Raw genomic sequence first — 23,752 nt, forward strand, 5'->3', positions numbered from 1 at the left:
CCTAGGGTACAGTGGTGTAGACCCATTCACAATACCTGGTGACAGCTGGGTCCAGAAAAACAGAATGAGGAGAAGTATGTAGAAAAGGGAAACCTGTGTAGCTGATGAGGTTTTATTTTGTTTGCTTGCTTTTAATTACCTGAGGGAGGGGACTAGGTGATTATTCCCCAAGGGTATAGGCCTGAGGAAGTTGTAACTAGGTTGTAACCTCAGCTTGGCTTGGGCTAGAAGAAAAGAAAGTGTGCTTCTTGATGATTGTATTATACTCCTAGATCTGGAAGGGCCTCAGGAGAGGGGAAGCCATGTATGTCAGAAGGAGTCAGTGGTATGTATGTGACTTGGTGTGTAATGACTGTTTTCCTCTCTTAGAGATTGTTCATTCATCCATTTATTCATTCAGCAAACATAAACACTGCTTGGCTCTTCAAGCACTGCAGAGAGGCTGTGAGGCGGAGGCAGCCCTCGCTGACTCTGATTTTAAAAATCGATGAAAGTCCTCATAAGTAAGACATGGAGTTCTTGGTCTGAGAACCATGGATCTTGAATCTACAGACTAGTCATCCTACAAGTTGGAATGTTGATAAATCTCTGGGGTTATTAAAAACAACAACACAAAAAGATCTAGGCAACATCTGGAAATTGGCAGAGCAGATCCAGAGAAGAACCATGGCGCCAGTTTGAGTAAAGTGAGTTGAAAAACGCTCTCCCCCACCTCTTCACTTCTTTTTTGGGAGGAGACAGGGAAGAAAAAAGAAAAAAACAACAAAACCCAACTTGAGGTTGGCTAGACCACATTTCGAATTCCAATCAGCTGGTTAATTTTTAAATTGGAGCTGCAGCTCTGGCTGGAAGGGCCAGGGTGGGTTTGGGGATTCATTTACCCTGAGAGAACTCTCCTGTGTGGCTTGAAACTCCGTCTTGACTTGAATGTGGCGGCACTGAATTGCTCGCAGTGACTTCCTCTTAAAGAGCTAGTCTTCTGGCATCTCCCAGCTATAAATACCACTGTGTTGTGGCACCAAATGGGAGGAGGTGAGCTCTCCAGGGGGAGGCAGAGATGGCTTTGTGTTTGTGAATTAGCCACGAGTAGCTGCTCCCTCTCTGGCACCAACAGCATGGGCTCAAGGGGCAGTTTTCGGGCTGCTCCCGGGCTGTGGGTGAGAAGCGTGTTACTTTACTGAGTATTTGCCCAGGCCCACCCAGAGCTGTGTTCAAGTGTACCTCTTCTTGAATCCAGGAAATGTCAAAGCGAGCTGCTGAGGGACGTTGCATTTTTCCAGCTTGTGGTGGCTTATGCCATGGTTTCATGTGTGTCAGACCCTATGGTATCGCCCTCCTCTCAACAAATGGCGATTTCAGTCCAAGGGAAAAAGAAACAAACCCACCTTTATTGATAGGTTTGCTGTGTGCCTGTGCATTGTCCCTGCTGGTCCTCCCTGAGACTCTGTTGGTAGAGATCGCTGTTGATATTATTTCCGTTGCATAGATGAGGACACTGAGGCTCAGAGTCTGGCCTGTGGCAGAGCTAGCCTCAGAACACAGGCCCTACTTGGCACTCTCCTTTGTAAAGTAGCTGATTTTCCCATCAGCCACACAGCGTGCATGCAAGGAGTGAAAGCAAAGGGGAGAAATGACCATGAAGCTTGGAGCTCAAGGCAAGTTTTCAAGCCAGTGGACAGTTTTCATTTCTGAGTTTTCAAGCCCATTCTGCTCTTCCTCTTCCTGTCTTACCAGCATCCGTCCTACAGAGCACACACACCTTGCCTTCTCCGCCTTCAGTTGTCATTTTACTGAGGAAATCTCCAAGGAGCTCCCACCCTCCGTAGAGGAACCACATAGCTCAAGACTTGGTTTACCTTCGGTCTCTCCTTGCTCATTCTCCTTTATTTGCCAAACACGATCTGAAAATGAGAGCTACCCATGTGGAGAGCTCACCGCTCTCTAACTGCAGTCCGGCTGCTACTGGGGCTCTTGGTATTGAAGTTGGTGGTTTCTATGGGGCAAACACTGGCTCTCTAGGCTCAGAGTCTTACAATACCACGTCATTCTATCCAAGCATCTGTGCTATGTTATTATTATTGGGGTGTGCTAAATTCCTTTTGTTGTCAAATGCCCCCTTACTACTTCCTACATGCCAGGCCCAATGCTGTCGTAAGCGAAGGCACCAGTGCACCAGGACATCGGAGGTACTGGCTTTGAAATGACAGCATGACCCAGGGCAGACGAGCTCACTTTTGAGGCCCTGCAAAGCATAAGTTTTTGTCAGGGGCAGAGTGATGAAGAAGAAAGGGGCATCATCCTCAGGGAATATGTAGTCTTAGGACTAGAGTCCTAAGTCTGGAGGTAGAAGCCAGGCACTGGTGGGGGAGGGGCAGAGGTGGGGGCAGAGAAAGGGCCGATTCTAGGTGGGCTGTACAGATTCTCTTCTAAGTCTTTCCTTTCCAGCTCTACTACTATTGCCTGCATCCGGGCCTGTGGCAGCTTTTATTTGTCTAAACCAGTGCAGGGATCCCCTAATTGCTCACCCTGTCTCCAGCCTCTTTTTGAAGTTGCTGTCAGAATAATCTAAAAGACAGTCTTGGGTCAATTCACCTCTCTCCTTAGAACCTTCTGTAGCTCCCTGCTGCCTACTGAATTAAACTTCAGCTTCTCTGCCTGACATTTGTAGTGGCCTCAGCCCCACCTTACTTCTCCAGCTTCACCCACCATTCCCACTTTCCCTAGACCTGTGGTATTTCATGTCATCTTGAGAACACACCCGCAGACACTCTTTTGAACCAACCAAGATGGATTAATCATTGTCTGACTTGGGGCCTCTGCCCGTGCCTTCCAGTGGGGAAAGCTAACATGTTGCATATTTGTGGTCCAGCGAGCTAGAGGGGACAAAATACACTGGGAGCCCCCCCTGCCTCAAGGGTGTTCCCTGTCCTACCCTCTGCCCCCAGAGGGACTCTTCCTCCTCAGAGCTCTCCCTTTGCTCTGCTTGTCCCTTGCTTATGGATCTTAGCATTTTGTGTTTTGCTTCGGTTAGTCACGAATGTGCCTGTCTTCCTTAGCAGCCAGTGATCTCCTCCAGGACAGGGCCCTGCCTTCCTTGTCTCTGCATCCACAGTGCCCAGCACATGGTCCACACCAGCCAGCCCGTGCTGAACTCATGAACTTCGGGAAGACAGGTGCATTTCTTCGTTTTGGGGAGCGGAAGTAGAGAAGGACAGGAACCTCTATAGCAGCAACTTGTTTTTCAGAGCAGAAACCTGCAGTGGGATTTTGAGGTTTCATTCAACGTTGTTCATCTGGAAAAAGTCAACATTCTTTATCACTCCCTTGACTAGAAAAACCCCACACTTGGGGGAAATAGCTTCCAAAGCCACGTTCTTCTTGCTTTGGTAATTTTAGCTCATTCAGGGCTCAGGTCCCAGCTTGGCATTGTCGGTCCAAATAGATCACTTGCTCCAGAAATGCTTTGGAACTTCTACAAAGTTAGCAGCGAAGCAGGGGACTAGCCGATTTCATATGCAAAGATTGTTGCATGTCATCAGTGGGAGACTGCCAACAAAAGGATTTTTTTTTTTTTAAAGCGAGTGAAAACTTTTAATTTAGGTTTTGACATGTTCTGCTAATACACATTGGAGCAAAGATTGGAACTTGCCTGCTGTCATCTGTTGCAGATTCCACTGAAATGTTAACCGTTGAAGGCTCAGGCTGATGTGATTTGTCTTATTCAAGAACCACATATTCGTTGCAACGAAATGGTATGTGCTACAGAGTACTTCAGCGTTCTGGTTCACAGGATGAAAGAAAAAATTGCCCTAGGCAAGCTGAGGTCATACTCTTTTGTGTGGTGTTCTGTTATTCAAGAACGCACTAGTTTTTATTTTTAAAAACACACCAGAAAAGTGGAGTTCATGTTTAGATCTTTGACTCCAAGATTAATTCTCTTTCCACCGTGCCTACCTGCTTTGTCTTATAAGCTCCTTCAAGAGAGATGTGTGTACTCTTCATTTTAAAATGCTTACCAGAAAAGGGTACATGCCCTGAGGAGGTGTTCTCCGATTTATTTAAGTTTCATGGGTATTGAGTTATATGAGGTGAGCAGCCATATGCTGGAGGGAAATGCAGGAGGAATGGGCATTGTTTTTTGCTTTCTAGCACTCATTTACTAAATATTTATGAAGTACTCATGAGGTTCCAGGTTCAGTGCTAGGAATTTCTATGTACTCTGTCTACATCCGCTTGAGGTAGGGCTACTTGTTTGACCTGGGAGAAGTGAGCTATTCAAACAGCTGTCGAGCAGGAACTGTAGGTGCCAGGCAATGGGCTTGTGGAGAAGTGTGGGTCAGTTCATTCCGAAAGCGTGACACCTAAACTAAGGTGGCAGTGGTCGTGGTGGGTCTGAGATGGACTAAGAAAGGAGAATCCATGGAATTTGGCAAATGCCTGGTTGTGGTGATAATGATGTGGTGATCTGGCCTCTCCTCCCTCCGTGGGGAGCGCTAGAAGAGCAGTTGGTTGGAAGAGGAGATGATGAGTTTAGCTTGAGACAAATTGAATCTTAGGGGCCCGTGGGACATCTGGGTGGATGCTCCAGGGGAGCAGTTAGGCACGTGGTCAAGGTTCAGGACAGCACTCTGAAATTGGGCTGAAGATCCCAATGTGGAAGTCATTAGCCGCAGGACTGGTGAGGTCACAGCGGGAGAGGGTGCAGAGTAAAGAATCATGCAAGGCAGAACTGTTCAGAACATCAGCTTTTAAGGGCACAGCTAAAGAGGAGGAGCCCAAAAAAGGTGACTGGGATGAACAACCAGAGATGGATGGAGAATCGAGTGATAACCAGGGCAGATGGGTGTCTGGAAAATCAAGCTAAGAGAGAGGTCTTTGGATCCCAGATCTAGGCCTGTTTTTGTTTCTCTTAACTACATACAACTACTTCTTCCTCTGAGCTTTTGGTTAGACATACAATAGGGCAGCTAAATATACTCGCAAGTGAAGAAAAGATTTGCATGGGATGATATTTTGGTGGTTTTCAGTGTCTGAGTTTTGCCCTCAGTGGAGGAAGGATCAGGCCTGTTCTTTGGGGTCCAGAAAGCAGAGTTGGATACAAAGAGTGGAATTCATGGGGGTTGATGGGAGCAGAGAGAGCAGATGAACAATTGAAAGGGCTTCCAGCATCGTGATGAGCTCCTGATCACTGGAGTTGGCAAGCATGTCAAGAATATTCTGGAATGGAATCCTGCCCTATGGGAGAATTTGGTTAGGTGACCTCTAGGTCACTTCCTTAAATATTAAGGAGGAAGTGTTAGAGAACTGAAAGAAGATGGGCTTTGAAGTCAGACAGTCTGGGTTCCAACGGTAACTGTGCTACTAAGAAGCGATGTGACCTGGGGAGATTAACTCACCTCTCTGAGTCTCAGGTGCTCACGTGTAATGTAGGAATAGTAATCGGCTGCCTGCCCACTGTGTTACTCAGCACAGGAATATGGAAGAGTATCTGGCACATAGTAGGTATTCGCTAAACAAAGGCAGCTGTTAAGGACTGTGTGGCTAGGAGTTCCTGGCAAGAGAACAGCTTGCTTAGTTGTGCGTACCACCATTCGTGGAAAGGAGTGATTTAGAGGAGCAAGCACATGTAAGAAGCAGACGAGTTTAAAATTTAACTTGTGTGTGTTTTAAATCCTCCTGGGGCTTGGCTTCAGCATGAAAGGGTAGTGATCCCCCAGTATGTTTTGTCCCTTTGTGACCCTATGCTGGGGCCATTTCTTACCCCGACAAATGAGCCAGCAGGATGAAGTTCCTGGTTTTGTTCATGCCCAGCCCTGTGCCAAGGCCAGCGAGGCAGCGGGAGTGAGAGCAAGGAGACCTCCTGAAACCTGGTTCACAGTTTCTTCGCCTCTTTTTTGAATGGCGTCAGTAGGACATTTCTTCTCATGTGCCCACCAGGAGGGATTAGGTCATCTACTCTTACCCTGCCCTGCACAGAAGAGAAAGAGACCTAGAATTCCCTGTGACTGGCCCACGGTCACAGAGCTGGAAGGACCTGGTGAGGTTTTCTCGTCCAGTCCCTGTGTTTTACAGAGAAGAAAACCAAGAGGAAGAGGAGCTGACCGCCAGAGAGTCCGTTACAGAGCCAGCCGTCGAACCAGTGTCTCCTGATTTCTTTCTGCTATACCTCAGCAGGCCCTCTGTGTTGTCTTGACTGCATATAATCCTTGAAACTTGAGAATTTTGTCTGCCTTGGATTTTATAAAAACAAACACTATAGGCTAGAGAACACAACGTGCATGTCTTCTCTGTGGCATGCCTGTTTTTAATGCAAACCTCATAAGACTTTATAGGATTTTTGTACATATGAAAAACTTTAAACTTGCATGTAGATATTTTTAAAACAAGACAAACCTTTGTACATTTTATGTTTAGCTTCTCAGAATTTCATCTTGGCTAACAAACCCACACCACATTAAACTCTCTGCTATTGGATCCTTTTAATGATCCAGCATAATTTAATGCAAAATGGGATTCAAGACAATCCCTCTCCCATTTTTTCCTGTATACTACAGATTCTTCAGGGTTTCCTTCACTTTTGAAGACAGACTTGTGTTGCATTTTCTGTCCAACCGCCTGTTTTCTAAAACGCTATTTGCTTATTACTTTGCCTCCATTAATGGGATGTTTCTCTCTCTCCCTCTCTCTCTCTCTCCCCCCCCCCTCAGGTTAATAACAGATACCAGGTTCTTCTATATTTCTGAAGAGTAGCTTCTACCATATTTTATAGCTTTGAATAAGGACTCTGGGGATTATTTAGAGCTTGGTGGACTTGATAAGCTTGTCGTTCAAGAGTCTGCCATCCAGTCATACTTGTATAGGGCTCAGCTCAATTTGGGAATTTATCACAGCATTCTTCTGGGTGTAGGCAAGGTCTTAGGAGAAAGGCAGGCACTTTGGAAGTTATATTGACACACTCATCATTTTATATGTGCCTTTTAGTTCAGTTGAGGAAGTTTTAGCAACTTGGTCATTCTTCTCTTGTTCCGTTAAGATGATTACATGACAGGAACAGGGCCTGAGTGTCATGCAGACCTGATTTGAAATGCTGTCTCCGCTATGTAATAGCTTTGTATCTTAGGCAAGCCATCTCACTTCTTTGAGCCTCAATTGCTGCTTCAGTGGAGTCATTATGGAGATTAAATATATTGATGTCAGTAAAGAATTTGGCGTGGGCCCTGGCACATAGTAGGTGCTTACTCAGTATTTGTTGCATGGATGGATGCAATTAGCTGATATCACAGCAGCTGGAAAGGAGGAGGAAATAGTTGATGTCCAAATCCTTGGTGGTTTTCTTCGCCCTGGAAACCAGAGAATTAGGAAGTCAGAATCAGTAAAGGTTGTCTCTTCAGAGGCTACATATTTATTTACATGAGAACTGATTATTTAGTCTTAAGCTTGGAACAATTGCAAAGGCAGGTTGACTAGAGAGTTTTCCTCATCCATCTGAGTCCACCGCTAGTTTCTTACGTGGTTTCCTGGAATTCCAAGCCAGAAGCACAGTCCAGAGCTACATTAAAATGCTACATGAAGTTATTTGCTGTCTTAGATGATCCACACCACAGTTCACCTTCATTAATGTGACCAGTCAAGAGTTATAGCTTCTTGTCACCCTGTGTTCAGTCTCCTCCTCACACCTCATCCATCTTGCTTGCCACTACCACATTAATCTTCCCTAAACATCTCTTTCATTGCGTCTCCATCTGTGTCAGATACCTGCAGTGGTTCTCTTTGCCATGGGATAAAAGTCAAGCACGGAACCCGCAGGGACAGCCTCGGAGCAGCTATTCATTGAACAGCTATGACAAGCAAGGCTCTGTTCTTGGTGTTTTACACACACCATCTTTTGGAAAACAGTTTATCATTTCCACCATACATACGGACAAGGAAACTGAGACCCAGACAGGTTAAGTAGCTTGCCCAAGTTCCCAAAGTTAGTATGTGGAAGAGCCAGCATTCCAAACAAGGACCGCCTCATTTAAAGGACTGCGCTGCTTTTATTAGATCCTGGGCCTCCCTCTCCCAACCATCTCTTTCAGTTTTGATGATGACACTGGTTGTTCATTAATCTTCTGTGGACTAGATGTAGATGTGAAGTGTCACCTTCAATCAGGATTAGGGTCAGGAAGGCCTGGAGACCGGACGTTTGCCCCCACGTGAGCCAGCATCTCTCAGGAAGTTAAACCTTGCATTCTGGTTGGGGTTCTTGGTACATACTGGGTTATAAGGGTCCAAAAGACAAGGAACACTTAGCATTGTGTTGAGCTCAAAACAGAGCGCAGTAGATGTGCGCTGACTACAGAAAAGGATGAATGGAGGCCCCAGGTCTTCTTGAGCCCTTATCCCTGGAGCACCAGTCAAGGTGGAGACTGATGCACATTACGATAGAACCAAGAAGTAGTTAGCTCTCAGAGGAGCCTCAAGATCCCCCCTGGCCGAGTGTCCAGATCAGGAGGCATGGGATTGGAGGGATTATCTGCTTCTGCTCCTTTCTGGAACTCACTCTTGTCATTTCAGACCTTCCTGCACTACTGAGCCTACCTTTTCAAAGAATTCATCCAAGCCCTGAGGCCTGGCTACAACCTGTTTCTGTTATGTCTGGCGATGGTCACTGCTTTCTGGGCACTTCCTGAGGAGAGAGGCATCTGGCAGGAGAGTGGGAGTAAAGTGGTCTTCTGCTTTGATCTTTGGACTGGGGAATTTGGATGTTTTCATCTATAGCCATCATTCATTCATTCAGCATTTATGCTGGTTCTGCCGTGTTGCAGGCCTGTGTTTAGAGGATAAATGTGGGCTTAGGAGGTAGAGAGACCTAGATCAAATTCTGGCTCTGTACTTTCCCATCTGGGTGGCTTTGGGCCTTCTTGGAGCCTCATTTCTTTTTTAGTGGGAAAAAAAAATGTGGCTAATAATACTTAATTTCAGGGTTGTTGTGAAGTGTAGTAGTATAAGCAAAGAGCCTTATGGTGGTACCTGATAGGTAGTAGACATTCTACAAGTGGTAGCCTGTTTTTTAGTTGAAGTATAATAGCATAAAATTCACTATTTGAACCATTTTGAAGTATGTACAAATCAGTGGTTCTTAGTATATTCAGTGTTCTGCAACCATCTTCACTCTCCAATTCCAGAACATTTTCATCACACACACACACACACACACACACACAGAAAATCCCTGTGACCCACTAAGCAGCCACTTCTCATTGCCTCTTCGCCCGATGCCCCTGGCACACATTAATCTACTTCCTTTCTATGGATTTGCCTATTTTGGCATTTCACACACATGGAATCAGACAACACGTGGACTTTGTGTTTGGCTTTTTTCACTTAGCATAATGTTTTCAGGATTCATCATATTGTAGCATCTATCATACTTCATTTCTTTTTACGGCTGCGTAATATTCCATTGCATGGATGTACCACATTTTTTTATCCATTCATCAACTGATAAACAATTGAGTTATTTCCACCTTTTACCTATTATGAAGAGTGTTGCTATGAACATTCATGCACAAGTTTTTGGTAGGTATGTTTTCATTTCTCTTGGGTGTATACCCGGAAGTGGAATGCTGGGTCATGTGATAATTTTATATTTAACATTTTGAGGATTGTTAACCTGTTTTCCACAGTGGCTGCCCCATTTTACACGCCCACCAGGAATGAATGAGGGTTCCAGTTTCTCCACATCCTCCCAACACTTGTGGCATTTCTTCTCTGTTCCTTTCTTTTTTTGATTATAGCCATCTTCGTATGAAGTGGTATCTCATCATGTGTTTGATTTGCATTTCCCTAGTGACTGATGATTGTGAGCATCTTTTCATTTGCTTATTGGTGTAGCCTCTTTTTTATTATTCTTCCATTAAACATTTTTGTTTGAGGAGTCCCTATTGTATGGCCAGGCCTAGGATATGGGCCCTGCCCTGAGGTTACTCACACTCCAGTGGGGAAGGTAGACCTCAAACCAGATGACTGCAACATAGTAAGAAAGGAGGCTACAGAGAGGTATGTACGTTGTGTATTGCAGCCTTTGAGGAAGAAGGAGGAGATGAGTGGAGGCTGAGTGGAGTTTGTCAAGCAGACAAGAAAGGAGTTCTGGAATGTTACATGGAAGAGAATGGAGCCTTGGGTATAGCTGGTGGGGGTGGGGCCTCCTGGTATCAGGTAAGGAGTGGAGCACTGCAGGCAGGCAGCTGGGCAGGTCTCCACCTGAAAAAAGCAAGCCGACAGCAGGCTCTGAGCCAGCAGCAAGCTCTACTGAGCTTTGCCATCCACTATACATACAGGGCTCTTTTGCTTTCAAGGCACATTTACTTAGCTGATTTGATCCCACTTGAGGTACACATTATATCTCCATTTCCGCAGAAAAAGAAAAATGACACTCACTGACATCGCAAGCTTGCCTGACTTCTTACCCACCATGTGGCCGGACTGGACTTGGAATCTGGGTTGCCTGACTCCTAGTTTTTTCCACACCTGTTGGCCGGACCTCAGTTCCTCTTACCTTGGCATTCAAGGCCATTTATTCTCTAAGCCCCAACTGCCTTAACTTCCTTCCTTGCCTCTTTTTCCTGCCTGTAACTGAACCATGTTTTTATAACCATTCCAGTCTAAATAGTTTCCCAACCTTCCTTTTTTAGCTTCTAGTCTTTGTCCCTTTTGTGTGTTCCAGATTCTTACCATCCTTAAATGGCTTTCCTTTTATAAGCACTGACTGCCCGAGTACCATTCACTCCCCTCAAGTACTTAATAGAACCTGGTACAGAACTGTCATCTTCACAGTCATCTTCACAGCATCCTGGCAGAGTGATTGAGGCACAGATGAGGAAGCAGGATCAGAGAAATAAAGTAACTTACCCAAGATCACTCAGTAAATAAGGAGTCTAGCTCAAATGCCATCTCCTCTCAAAAGCCTGCCATGGTTACACTGACCAAAGTGATCTCCCTTGCCCCTGAGATCCTATAGCAGTTGCTTCCCCCTTATTCAGACTCACTATTTGAGATCTTGGATTATTGTTTTCATTGGTTTTTATCTTGTGCCCCCACATCTGGGAGCTCATGCTCCGTGTTCTGGGGCCCAGGCTAGAAGCTATAAGTGTAAATTCTCAGTAAATGTTACACTGAGGCATAGGAGGAAATGCTCTGGATGCTGGTTACAGGGTCTGGGTTCTCATACTATTCATGTTTTGACACCAACTTCTGTGACCTTGCACAACTAGTGAGCCCTCCAGAATGAGCACCCTGCCTGTGCTTCTCTTCCTGCATCCCTGAGCCTGGTTGTTGAGTGGATGGATGCGGGGGCTTCATCTGGAGCCTCAGTCTCCTCACCTGCATTTTGAAAGGGTTGAACGAGATGATCTGAGGATTGTTTTCCGTGCAAATATTACCTAGTTTTGTGCATCTGAATGATTGCCTCTCTCCAATCAACATGCTCCTGAGCTCCAGAGTTTCAGCTCAGGGAGGCAGAGCCTAGCTTGTCATTTCTAGTTGGGTGTCTACATCTCAAACCTTTGTCCTTGAATTTGTCAAACTGACAACTAGCTCAGGAGCTTTGCCCCAACACATTCAGAAGTCCTAACACCACCTTCTCATCCTCTGTTTTGGGATAACTTCATTTGAAGCACTTTCTTTAGCTTTTGTATTTTAGCAGCTTTTTGACTTGGAGTTACAATGATTTGTAGGAAGAAGAAGCTGCTGCTCTTTTAGGAAGACCACAGTCCCTGCTGTTGTTCAGGCCCAACTCATTGGATGTATTTTATAGGCACAAGAGAACAAAAACAGGCCTTTCTTGTGAAAACAGAACCTGAGGATTGCTCCTCCAGTAAGTAGGAAAGGCTGTTTTCACCTCTGATCAGGAGAGGGTTGTTAACAAAGACTAGTCGTTTTTCCTGGGTACTCTACGCCCTTCTTAAGTCATTCCTTTATTTTTTAAAATTGTATCTTTATTCACCTTATGTTTAAGGAAATAAAAATGATACTGAGCATGTTGATGGTGTCAGTCTTAATGTTGTGTTCGTTGAGAGCCTAATGTATATCGGGCACTGTGCAGTGAGTTATGTGCATTAGTGCTGCCGTCCCCCCAACTCCGTTATAGAGCAGACGCCAGAGCTCCGTGAGACCAAGGCCTCGCACCTCCCTCCTTGCCCTGCCACGCAAAAGCTGAGGTTCCCACTGAGGTCTCTCTGGCACCAGAGTCCCACCCCTCTCCAACAGGGGCTCCCTTCCTAAGACTGTTTGGGAAGATGTGGCATTTGACTACATTCTAGAATAGTTGTGTGCTTATAAGCTTCCTTCTCAGCTTTACTAACAAGTTGTGAAAAGAGAAGCCTGGCTTGGGGGAAGTGTAAGAGCATGTTTAACACACACACATATGCATGCACACACACACACACTCACACATAAAGACCCTCAGAGACTGTGTTTAACCAGCTACCTGGCCACGTGCCACATCCAGCATTGGGCAACATGCTAGAAAGTGCATTTGGGATATAGCAGTGGGGACCTTTGAGGAATCAAAGAAACAGTAATTCCCAGAGTCTCAGTTCAAGCCCAGAACACAAGACCCCAACCTATTTACCACAAGGGGCCAGTTCCGGGTTCAAGTTTCTACTTTAGAACTCTCCTCTTTGAATTTTTCCTTTTGACATCTACAGTGAAAGACAGATCTGGGAAATAAAGTTTGACATCTGTGCAAGAGAAAAAAACGTTCTCTTTTAGATTGTCTGAAGTTGAGCTCAAAGAATGAGAAAGTGAGGAGAAGTCATCCCTTTGTATTTGTGTAGCACCTTCCAGTTCGTAGTTCATTTCGGTGTGTACGGTCATCACACGTAAGCACTGGGTGAGATGCCAGACTCCTGGCTCTTCCTCAGACTCCCACCTTGGGCAGGCCCCTTCTGTCCTCTGGGTCTGAGTTCCCTCATCTGTAAAGTGAGAGATTGGGCCAGTTGGTCCACAGTGCCCCTCAAACTCTGTCATTCTGTGATCTGGTACCAGTAAAAAGGCAGTAAATGTTACCTGTTAACTCTTCTTCTGTCTTAACCTCAGCCTGTCCTATGTCGGGACTGTGGGGAGGCTCTACCTCCGTAAGAGCCATTGTCCCTTTCATGCTTATTGGCACCTGAGCTGGCAGAAAAACACCACATTTTCCTGGGAATTCACTTGGCTTACTTAGAAAGGTCTTGGTTGTTCAGGGATCCATGGGCTAGTTTATACCAAATAGCAATCTAATGGCCACTCCAGTTCCAAGATTCCATAAAAGGCCACCCTTTAAGGTATACTTGGCAAAACCCCTAAGCAAAATCATTGGACATGATTTCAGTGCTTATAGCGTATACCTCTGACCCTAGAGCTTGACCAGCACTGCTGCTTTTAGGAGCCCTGCATGCAGGCGGGACAGGTCTTGGGATTTGTTTGCTTTTCCTTTTTAACTGGTCTGGCCTCAGTCGTTCTCTAGCATTTGAGGTTATGGGTATTTTGAGCATTTTGACTCATAATGAATCTTGTTCTCTTGATACGCATTTTAGAAGACAAATCTGACCTTGAAAACAGTGTGATGCAGAAGAAAATAAAAATCCCCAAACTTTCTCTCAATCACGTAGAAGAAGATGGGGAGGTTAAAGATTATGGGGAAGAAGATTTACAGCTTAGACACATCAAGGTAACAAAATCTTTCCCTTTTTTTGGAAGTTCATGGGGGCATTGTCAGAGTCTTGATAGCTAAAGAGTTCCATTCTGGCCTCTTCTCCCCATAGAAATGTCCTCTGGGGATTTTTGTTCAGGTTGGGAGAGTCTTGGGACAACTAGTATGCTTTTGCCTTGCTGGCGAGCTTTCCAGGAGCCCTGACTCATGCTGTGCCACCTCGCACTGCCCGATTGCCCTATGTAGGCAATGGAGAGCAACGTGCTTTTGGCTTTCCTCCCTGGCCTACAGCTCTGAGCTCCAGGAATATGAAACAGCCATTCTCGGGCAGCAGTTCAGAGCCAGTCACTATCAGATTGCCCCGAACAGCTAAGGGTAGACTCGATAGGAAGCAGAATGTGCCAGCTTTACACAAAGGAGTTTGTGGACCCTGGATTGGAAGAAAACTTTTACATGAAGTTGCATTTCCTTTGATGTGCTGCCCAGTTGGTCTCCTCCAGCCTTCACTTGTAAACCCGCTGAATATCTTGTTCAACAAGCCAGATGTTTTTTTCTGTACAATCAGTACCCCAAAGAAAGGGAAGAGGAAGAAGGCTGCCTTCTTCATTGACCATGCCTGATAGTGGACACAAGGTCAAAGACATCCCCAAGGCATAATCCAAAAGATGCAGTGAGGTTCAGGTGATCCATTCATTGCACCCGTGCCATGGGCCTGGCCCTGTGCTGGTCCCTGGGGTCACAGACTAGGCCGACATGGTCATTGCCCTTAGCGGTCTCACAGTGTAGTGATGCAGTGATCTCACGTGATCAGTACGATTTTAGCGGATAAGTTCATCTAAACTAGCAGCACCTTATCCCGATGGATAAAAATGATAGGATAGAATTTTTATCATGTAACTCCATCTCAGAATCATGTTGTTTTTGTTTTTTTCACTAAACACCCAGAAACTTATCGAGAGGTTAAGGCAGGCTTGACCTGACGCGGTTAATTTGTCTGGAATCCGCTGTCCTCAGTTGTCTGCACCTCCCACAAGTGCCCCAATCAGGAGAGCTCCTGGCCCTCCTGCCTTGAGTGAGGAATTCAGTTGGTCCTGTAACTCCCACTCCCCCTTCAATGGAAGCTTTGTCTTCTTGAGCTGAAATTTCCTCAGGCAGCTGGAACCCCAGCCCCTAGATAGTCCTGGATAATTTTCTTCTCAGTGAACTATGCTCTGTATATCCACTGTCTTGCTGAGCTTCAACTTGGCGAGAGTCCGAGGGGAGGCTGGCCGATGCGGGGGAGGGGCCTCGTGCTGGCAGCCAGGCTCTAGGTTCCTGACCTGCTAGTCTGCAGGCTCACCACGTGACCGCAGGCGCGGTCCTTCCCCTCTCAGAGCCTCAGTGTCCTCACCTGGCAAATGAGGGAGTTAAACTGAAGGAATTTCCAGTGCCAGCATTCTCTGAACTTTTCAGTTAAGTAAACATTTATCAAGCCCCTGCCAAGTGCCAGTTCTGAGTAGGCAGTGGAGAGGCAGAGGAAATAAGACATGGCTCCTGCCCTAGATTAGAACAGATTAGAGTTCTTAGCGTCCTTCCCAATGAAAGCATTCTTGAGGAAAAGGTTACTCTGGTTTTTGTGTTTTGGCGGGGGGGGGGGAGGGTGTTTTGTTTTGTCTTGGGGTGTTTTGCCTTTTATGTTTTTGTTGTTGAAGAGAGTTGAGTGCTGACTCCCCTGGGATGGTTTGGCCTGGCCTGATTTCTCACAGATTCTCTGCCAATATACATTGAACACCCCCTGTGAGCAAGTCACTGCCTAGGCCCTGTGGGTGGGGTGGGGGCTGGGGAGTTGGGGAGGGTGGGCTGGTAGAATATGCACCCGGGAGGCAGAGCGATGGGATGGAAAAAGCACCGGCCTGGGAAACCAGAGTCCTAGCTCTGCCACCAACTGACCATGTGACCTTAGGCGAGACCCCCTCCCCACCCGGAATCTCCGGTTCCCCATTTGTAAAATGAAAGGCTTTGACTTAAGTGTTCGCACAGGTTTCTCCAAGCACTGATGTTCTGTGGTTCTGTGATTCTAGGATTGTCTGGGGAAATATTGAGCCGCAGTCCAAGAAAGTCCCAGCTGCCCTTGCCTGAACTGATTCTCGTTGTCCTACACAGAGACCCGAGGGGCGGAAGCCGAGCGAAGTGGCGCATAAGAGCATTGAGGCCGTGGTGGCCCGGCTGGAGAAGCAGAACGGCCTGAGCCTGGGCCACAGCACGTGTCCAGAGGAGGTCTTCGTGGAGGCCTCGCCGGGCACGGAGGACATGGACAGTCTGGAGGACGCCGTCGTGCCCCGGGCTCTGTACGAGGAGCTGCTGCGCAACTACCAGCAGCAGCAGGAGGAGATGCGCCACCTCCAGCAGGAGCTGGAGCGGACTCGGAGGCAGCTGGTCCAGCAGGCCAAGAAGCTCAAGGAGTACGGGGCACTCGTGTCGGAAATGAAGGAGCTCCGCGACCTCAACCGGAGGCTCCAGGACGTGTTGCTCCTAAGGCTTGGCAGTGGTGAGTGCCCCAGCAGGCCACCTACCTCTCCACGCGGCGGGGGGGAGGCTTGGTGCAGCTCTTCTCCCAGGAGGGCACGGGGCAGACATGGGCCAGTGCGCCCCCCGAGACTAGGGAAGGGCAGAGGCTTGGCTCGGCAGTCACCCCAAGGTAGAGCCACCCCCCTCCCACAGCGAAGCTGATATGAGCTTCCGAGTGCAGCGGCCTTAGCTCCCTAGACCCCAGTGGGGAACATGGAGAAATGTGGCGCAGAGCCCCAGGGCCACCACTCATTTCTGCACTCATTCAGCAAGAGGCAGTACCAGGGGTTGAAGGAAACCTCTCCAAGGCAGTTTCCAGAACGTGAAGAGAACTAGACATGGTCCTTAAAAAGTGTATAACTTTAAGTCAGAAACAATAAATGCCACGGGGGGTGTGTGGATAAAATGGGAGAGTTCAGAGTTTGGAGAGGTTGTTTGTAGCCGAGGGAGACTCCCCAGAGGAGGTGGGCCTTGAAATAGGCCTTGAGGGGCGGGGGTATCTCAAGGCACAGCAGCCACTGAGGGTGGGAAAGCACCCCGAGCCTGCTGAGAAGAGATACTGCGCGTGTAGTTTGAGGACAGGTGGCCAAAGACCTTGAAAACCCGTGCCAGCTGGGGTGTCGGACTTGTTCGGGAGGGAATGAGAAACACTAAAAAGTTTTGAGCAAGAGGCACATGACCTTAGGAGGATTAACATAAAGATGTAGAAAACTCCTTTGGTTTGCCCGTAGAAGAACTGAAGAGGCTCTTAACGCTGCGAGCGGTATTAACAAACCAGGTTTTTAGGTTTTCTTACCTAATGTGGCTTAGAATCAGGAATCGGGGAATTTGAAAGGCAGCAGCCTTGACAGCAGGGAGAAATGACTGCCTAGCAGAGAGAACAAGAGAGAAACACTCTCTCAGAACACAAGAATCCAGAATTGTAAAAGGCAGAGGCCAGTCCGTATTCTGGAAACTAGTCTAACAGTGGTTCACAGCCTCCACATCCCCACAGGACAATCATTAATAGCCCCGTGCCAGTGTTTTTTGCTTAAAAATGGGAGCAATCTAGTCTAGAAACACAAGTTCTATTTCCGAAGTTTGAATCAAATATAATTTTGCACTCAAGAAGGAAGGTTTGTGTTATCAGATAATAGATTTCTATGTAAAGCCTCATTCATTCTGCTTTGATGTTTAGATAAATGTGCTCTTACCCAACCTCACTTATATTCATAGGTGCCTTTTATTTCTTAAAGTGGGTCCTCAAGGCAGTGTCTCGGTAGATCTTCAGAATGGCTCAGGGAGTCAGCTGAGAGGCCTTTCCATGCCTTTGTCACAGAGAAGGAAACTGAGGTTGGGACTTACCCGGAGTCACTGGGGAGGCAGAGGCAGAAGGCATGTCAGACCAAGTCCCCTGATATCTAGGCTGGTAATTTCCCCACTTTCCGACTCGGCCTCTGCCTTGGCCCTTCTCCCAGGTCATAGCCTGTAGGGGTGCGAAGTGACAATAAAGGGTCACAGGTGGTACGCAACCTAAAGAGTTATTAAAATTCTACATCAAAATACAAATCTTAAAAAGAAGCCCTAACCGCAAAAATTCAGAAGCTATGTTGGTCTTGGAGTGGGGGTGGGGGACGGGGAGAGAACTGGAATTTTCAGAAAAAACAAGTGTTTCCTGGTCTTCAGAGGAATAATTTTTATTTTCACTGCACCTTGTATGCTACACCTTTTGTAAACTTCTTGGGGGGAAAAAGCACACTAACAACAAAAACTCTCCACACCACTGTTTTGACTCCTAGGGAAACTGTCTCTTTTGTGTGATCGTGAACTGGGCTTAAACTCCAGAAACCACTCCTAGATCTCTGGGGCAATAAGACACTCTGCATTTTGCCTCTTTAGTCTTAAAACAGACTAACTTGACCTCAGCCATAGTTTCAGTGTCTTGAACTTTCCAGGCTTTCCTACCCCACAGGCCTTGAATGCCAGCCTGAGGACCAGTGATGGGCTCTTCCCTGATCAGTCACCATTGTCTTCATAGTGGACGGGCTGAATAGAAGTCAGCTCAGGCCGCAAGTGTGTGTGGAACACCCACGACCATGTGCAGTGCCCTGTGCTCTAGGGGCCGTGGGCATCCTGGAACACCACACTCAACCGTCCCTGACCTGTGAGAGCTTAAATTAGTCCGTGGATTAGCACTTGTTGATTGGAGAATGATAATGTGCCAAGTTCTAAGACAAATCCACAAGAATATAATAGAAGGGTTTCTACCCTGAGGGGAATTTGTATGTTTTCACAGCTATAGTCTAGTCTTCGGAACCAGCCAAACCTGGATTCAACTTCCCTACTTCCCAACTCTGGCTTTGGGAACCTTCTTTCCTTCTTCCCTTTCTTCCTTGCTTCCTTCCCTCCTTCCCTCTTTTCTTCCACAGTTATTCACTGGTGTTCTGCTGTGCGCCAGGCATTTTGCCTGGTGGTGAGAGTTTGATATGTTTAAGGTAGAGCCCTTGCCCTCTGCCCTTGAGGAGCTCAAAGTTTGTTGAAGGAGACAGCCACCGACACAACTAGTGACAGCACAGGGCATAAATGTCACCAGAAAGACAAAAGCACAGGGGGCTGTGGGACTGCAGAAGAGGGGCCCCCACACAATTTGGGGGGACTGGGGAAGAAAGGCTTCCTGAAGGAAATGGCACCTAAGCTGGAACCTGGAGGGTGAAGGTTTGTTACTCAGGCATGAGTGAGTGGATGGGAAGAGTGAGGAGCGATCGAGGCAGAGAGCACCTCTCTGACCCTTGGTGTTCTCATCTGTAAAGTGGAAATAATAATACCCCTCATAGCATGGCACCTGGCATTCTGGTTGCTGCCTGCTTATCGTCAGCTTCTTTTTCACCCCATTTAGTGGGAGGGCTAAGGAGGGGCCCAGTTTGGTTTTTAACTCTGTCTCCCCTAGCTAGTAATTGGCTATATAACCTTGGTTAACTAACTTCTCTGTCTGTCAGGGTCTTCTATTATAGAAGTTAAAAGGCTATATATATTATATATGTATATTTATTATATATATATATATAACTTAGCTAACATTGCCGAGGTGCTTTCTGAGCCTAGGAGCCTGGAGAGATACAAAGAAGACTAAGACATTGGAAGTTGAAGTTGGGGTGTGGGTAGTGATGGAGGTAAATATGTAAGCATATCGTTGAAATGCGGTGTAATGAGCCCTGGAAAGGGAGGGGGTGTCTAGCCTGGCCTTTGAAGGTGGAACTCTCTTGGTGAGTCTGGGAAGACATCCTCTGCTATAATAGCTCCTCATCTATACACATCTAGAAACTGGTAACATGGCAAAGAACCAGAAAATGACTAAAACCCTCTTGGTTTCTTGGCTTCATGTGTCCTCTGAGAGCACATCCTGAGCTGTACCAGCCTTGGCCCCCTGGGCCTGACTCAAGCATTGTTCTTAGAGGCCCTTCCTTGCATGTTTTCCCCTGTCCACCTTGCCCGGGGACCCAGCTCAATGGCCTTTGTCCAGCTGGGGTGCTGGATCATCTACACCATAACAGGCAGATTCAGAGGCAAGAGAGGCCAACAGGTCGGCAATGCTGTTTTAAAAGGTAGGCTCCTTGCCTGGAAGAATCATTGCTGACTCCCCCAGGCATTGGGGTCCTGCAGGTGGTAGATGAGAATAGGCAGAGAACAGGAGCCTGGCCCCTTGAGCCCGATGGGGACCTCAGAGTGGTGAGCAGGCCCTCTAGCAGCCAGGAGTTGTAACGGTGCTCCTGGTGGAGGTCAGGGGCCGAAGGAAAGAGGACAGCAGCAAGATAGGATAAGAAGATGTTTCCAAGACGTCCCTGGATGGCTCACTTCTTCATTTATGCCCTTAGTAATTCATCTTTCATTCATTCCACAAATAGACACAAGCTGGATTTAACAGGAAAGATTCTCTGGAGCATGGAGTCCTGGAGAGGTGAAAGAGCTTACCCAGGAAATGGACTGGTGCTGCTGATGAGGAGACAAGCCCAGACAGCGTCACAGGCCCATTCCCAGGGGGTCTCCTGACACCTGGTCCTGTGCGCCTCTCTCTGGACCCTCACCTCCACAGCCTTCTTTAACCCTTGGACTTCACTGTCCGGATATGGAGGTGACTCCTCTACTCCCACTCCCCACAAAGCACATCTTCTCTGTGAAACAGAACTTTCCTTTCTGTGATCGGAGCATGGGAAGTAGCCCTCTCTGATGAGCAGGAGCCTCACTCTCCCCCTGAGGGTCTCTTCTCTCGGGGCCTCTGTGACAACATCAAACTTAAGTGAGGAAGCAAATGGCAAGGATAAAGCCCTGTGAGCATAAAGCATATTATGTTTAGTAAATGCCAGTCTCTTTTTCCTTTTGTGCCCTCTTTTGCCCACCCTCTCCCAAGAAGTAAATGCTGAGGATCCAGAAAGCATGTGGATATTCCAACTGATAAAGTAGAGATTTATCTGTGCCTATGTTCATTATTTTCATTCATTCAGCAATTATTCACTGAGGACATCCTTTGTGCCAGGACTGCGTTGGGTGCTAGGAACGTAGAAACAAATAAGACGGTCCCGTTTTTAAACATTCACAAGCTAGAGCACCAGAGCAGTGTTTATTAAACTGAGGCTCGGCAGACTCAGAATTCCAAGGGCTTCAGGGGAAGCACACTGTAGAAAGCCAGTTGCAAGGGGGAGCTTTGGTGTGCGAGAGAGACTCCAGGGTCCCTCTCGCTTTCTCCTAGGCTACATTCCTTGTCCTTAGAGGTCAAAGACAAAAGCTTAGATGTTGTCCTCAGTGTTAGCACCAGTGCCTCTTAGATAGTTAAATTCATTTTGGTGTGATTCAAGTGATTTTCCTCTAGCTAAAGCTTGCAAGGGCTCTGTGAGGAGTATGGGGAGGAGGACGTAATTGCTGCCTTCGAGATGCACACACAATCCGGTGAGGAGGCCAGACCTGCACACAGCACAACACCAGGGAGAACAAAACCAGGGCTGTCACTGCAGGAGGGAGGCATATACTGGTTTTAGATTTGGGGTGTGCTTTGTCAGGGAATGGAGGCAGAAATGATGAATCCTGACCCGAAAGAGGCATAGATAATGAGCATAATAACAATAATTCACACGTGCATGACACTTGATGGGTTTGAAAGCACCTTGACATTTTTATGTCATTGGACTATTGTGATAGCCCTATCGTGAGGCCAGGTAAGGATGATTATCCCCATTTGAGCGAGGAGAAGCAAAAAGAAGAGCTCACATCCCTGTTGGCCAGATCATCACATTTCAAATTGGTTGAAATTTTTGAAGGGGAAGGCCATTATGGTCTGCAAATCTGTCTTGGCTCTTTAGAGCTCGGTTTCTATCACCTCTGTTCTCCTCTGGGCTCACGCCTTGTGTTCTGTCCAAGGTCCGTTAAAATACCAGCTTTGATCTTTAAAATCCTCTGCGGTCCGAGCTGGATTCTTTAAGCACAGGTCTCTGACAGTGCCTTTGAAAAGGCAGCTAATGTCGGCCAAGTGCCTCCTGCTGGCTTTCCCCTGTGCCGGAGGCGGCCTGGGCTTCGGCAACAGGTATCACTTGGGTTTGAACCTCAGCTCTCTGGGTCAGTACCTGTGCAACTTCAAGTAAATGATTGAGCCCTTCGCAGCCTCTGTTTTCTCCTCTGTAAGATGGGTATCTTTCATGCCTACGTGGTGATTAAGGGCCTGCCTGGGCCCTGAGGTCGGAAGTACTGGGGTTTTGAACCCTGGCTTTCCCGTGATCTAATTTGTGACCTTGAACAAGTTACTTAACTTTCTGGGCCTTAGTTACCTCATCTGTAAAGCGGAGTCAATGATAGTACCCACCATTATAGTTCTTATGAGGAGTAAATGAGCAGATGCGTGGGAAGACCTCTATCCGGGGGCTGGCATGAAGTAAGTGCACAGTGGGCCCAGCATACTGATGTAGAATCATTTAAGGATGCACGTGGGATAATGTTTGTCCAATGCTTGGCATATCATAGACTCTCATTGTCCTGCCACAGAACACAGGTATGGTTGTCTTGGCATATTTTAATCTTTGGTCAACCCCTAATGTCTCTCTGGTAAGTCCTCAGAAATCATTCTTAAATAGGCCATTTTACAACTTCGCCTGGCCTTGAGCTCAAGTTTACTGGTCTGTAGTTTATAGAATTCTCCCTCCACCCACTGTTCCTGGACAGAATTCTGTCTTCCCATCCCCGGTCCTTAACCACTCCTTTTGACCCCCTCAGTCCCTCAGTCGTTGCTCTTTATGGCTCAGTTTCCTCTTTGCCAGGGCTCTCCTTCTGGGGCCTGAGGTGAACCTCTGGATGCTTTTCTGTCTCCTGCAGCCTCAGTCCATTCTCACCAGTCATCAGGAGCGCTCACGGAAGTCAGGCACCGAGGGAGGGCCACAGGCCGAGTTTGCGTAGCCCTGTCGCAGAGGTGAGGCCCAGGAGGCCCCCGAGCTCCCAGCTGCCTCCGTGAGTGGTGGAGCGGGGTCAAAACCACTGTGCCCCATGCCTCCTCAGCTCGGATGGCAGGAAAAGATGTAGCGGTGAGAACTGGAATTATTTCTCTTAAAGATATGGGTGATCTTCTACTGTGAAGGGCTTTTCGCACCACTGACGGAAAGGTTACCCACAGTTCCTCCTAGATGATTTTAAGAACAGATTTCAGAGTGGCAGGACTGTCCCGGACCCTTCTTCCTCTTTCTCCCTGGAGTTCATTTTTCTAGGGCAACGGGGATAGGGCTGAAGGACAACTCCAGGCTGTCCCTTTGTAATCTGCTTGGGTAGCTTAGAACATGTAGGAGTTGCTCGGCCAGAACAGGAATGTACTTTCCCCCAGGACAAGGCTTTGCCTGATGGTCATTGGCTTTGGTGCGGCCAGGGGGCAGGCTTGTTCTCTGCTAGATTTGCCCGTCAGAGGAAATGGAGGTGGGAGAGGGCTCCTCACAGGCAAAGACTGGCCTCTCTGAACACCTTGCTTTGGGCCTGACACTAGGTGCTTGTCATACATAAAACAGCCTCCACAGTAGAGAGGGTCAGCAGCTGAGGCCCAGAGAGCAGGCTCAGAGAGATGAAGTATCTTTCCTGAGGCCACCCAACCGGGAGATGGTGGAACCAGGTTTCAAATTGAGGCCTGTCTCACTTTTCCATACACTAGGCAGGCTGATCCCACGGGCATCCAGCCTTGTGTTTCTGCAGTGGCTGTGTCTCCCCTGCCTTCATGATTAAACCTCCTTTATGTGCTACAGTGGATTCTGGGACTGCCTAACCTTTGAGTTATTGGATGGGATGTTACCTGCCTAATTTAAGAGCCTACTGTTTCTTCTTAGCCTTACCAACCTATATGATCTCAAGATGCCAACCAGAAAATTCCTGGAGTTTTTATAGAAATGATCTCTTTAAATAAGAACCCAATCCAACCTTCACCCCCATCTTATAGATGGGAAAACTGAGGACCAGAGAGGGAACAGGACATGCCTAGGCCATGTGGAATCTGGACAGATTCATCCTCGTGAAGCCACAGAGGGTTAAGATGAA

General features: G+C 47.3%; 1 protein-coding gene across 9 annotated transcripts in view; it reads left to right on the plus strand.

Annotated features, from left to right (window-relative positions):
- The window catches only part of LOC118544703 (BEN domain-containing protein 5), a 1,415,283-nt gene that overhangs the window by 1,170,780 nt on the left and 220,751 nt on the right, over positions 1 to 23,752 (plus strand). For 7 of the 9 annotated variants that reach the window (XM_078073175.1, XM_078073174.1, XM_078073178.1 and 4 more), the window contains 2 exons: positions 13,560 to 13,693; positions 15,818 to 16,202. The exons of 1 other annotated variant lie outside the window; for it this stretch is intronic. In XM_078073175.1, the coding sequence (XP_077929301.1) occupies positions 13,560 to 13,693; positions 15,818 to 16,202 (519 nt within the window). Of the gene's footprint in view, positions 1 to 3,706; positions 3,753 to 13,559; positions 13,694 to 15,817; positions 16,203 to 23,752 lie in introns of those variants that run through there. One more of the 9 variants, XM_036106587.2, reaches the window with a different exon arrangement.

Source organism: Halichoerus grypus, chromosome 5, assembly GCF_964656455.1.
Source record: "Halichoerus grypus chromosome 5, mHalGry1.hap1.1, whole genome shotgun sequence".
Taxonomy (NCBI): Eukaryota; Metazoa; Chordata; class Mammalia; order Carnivora; family Phocidae; genus Halichoerus; species Halichoerus grypus.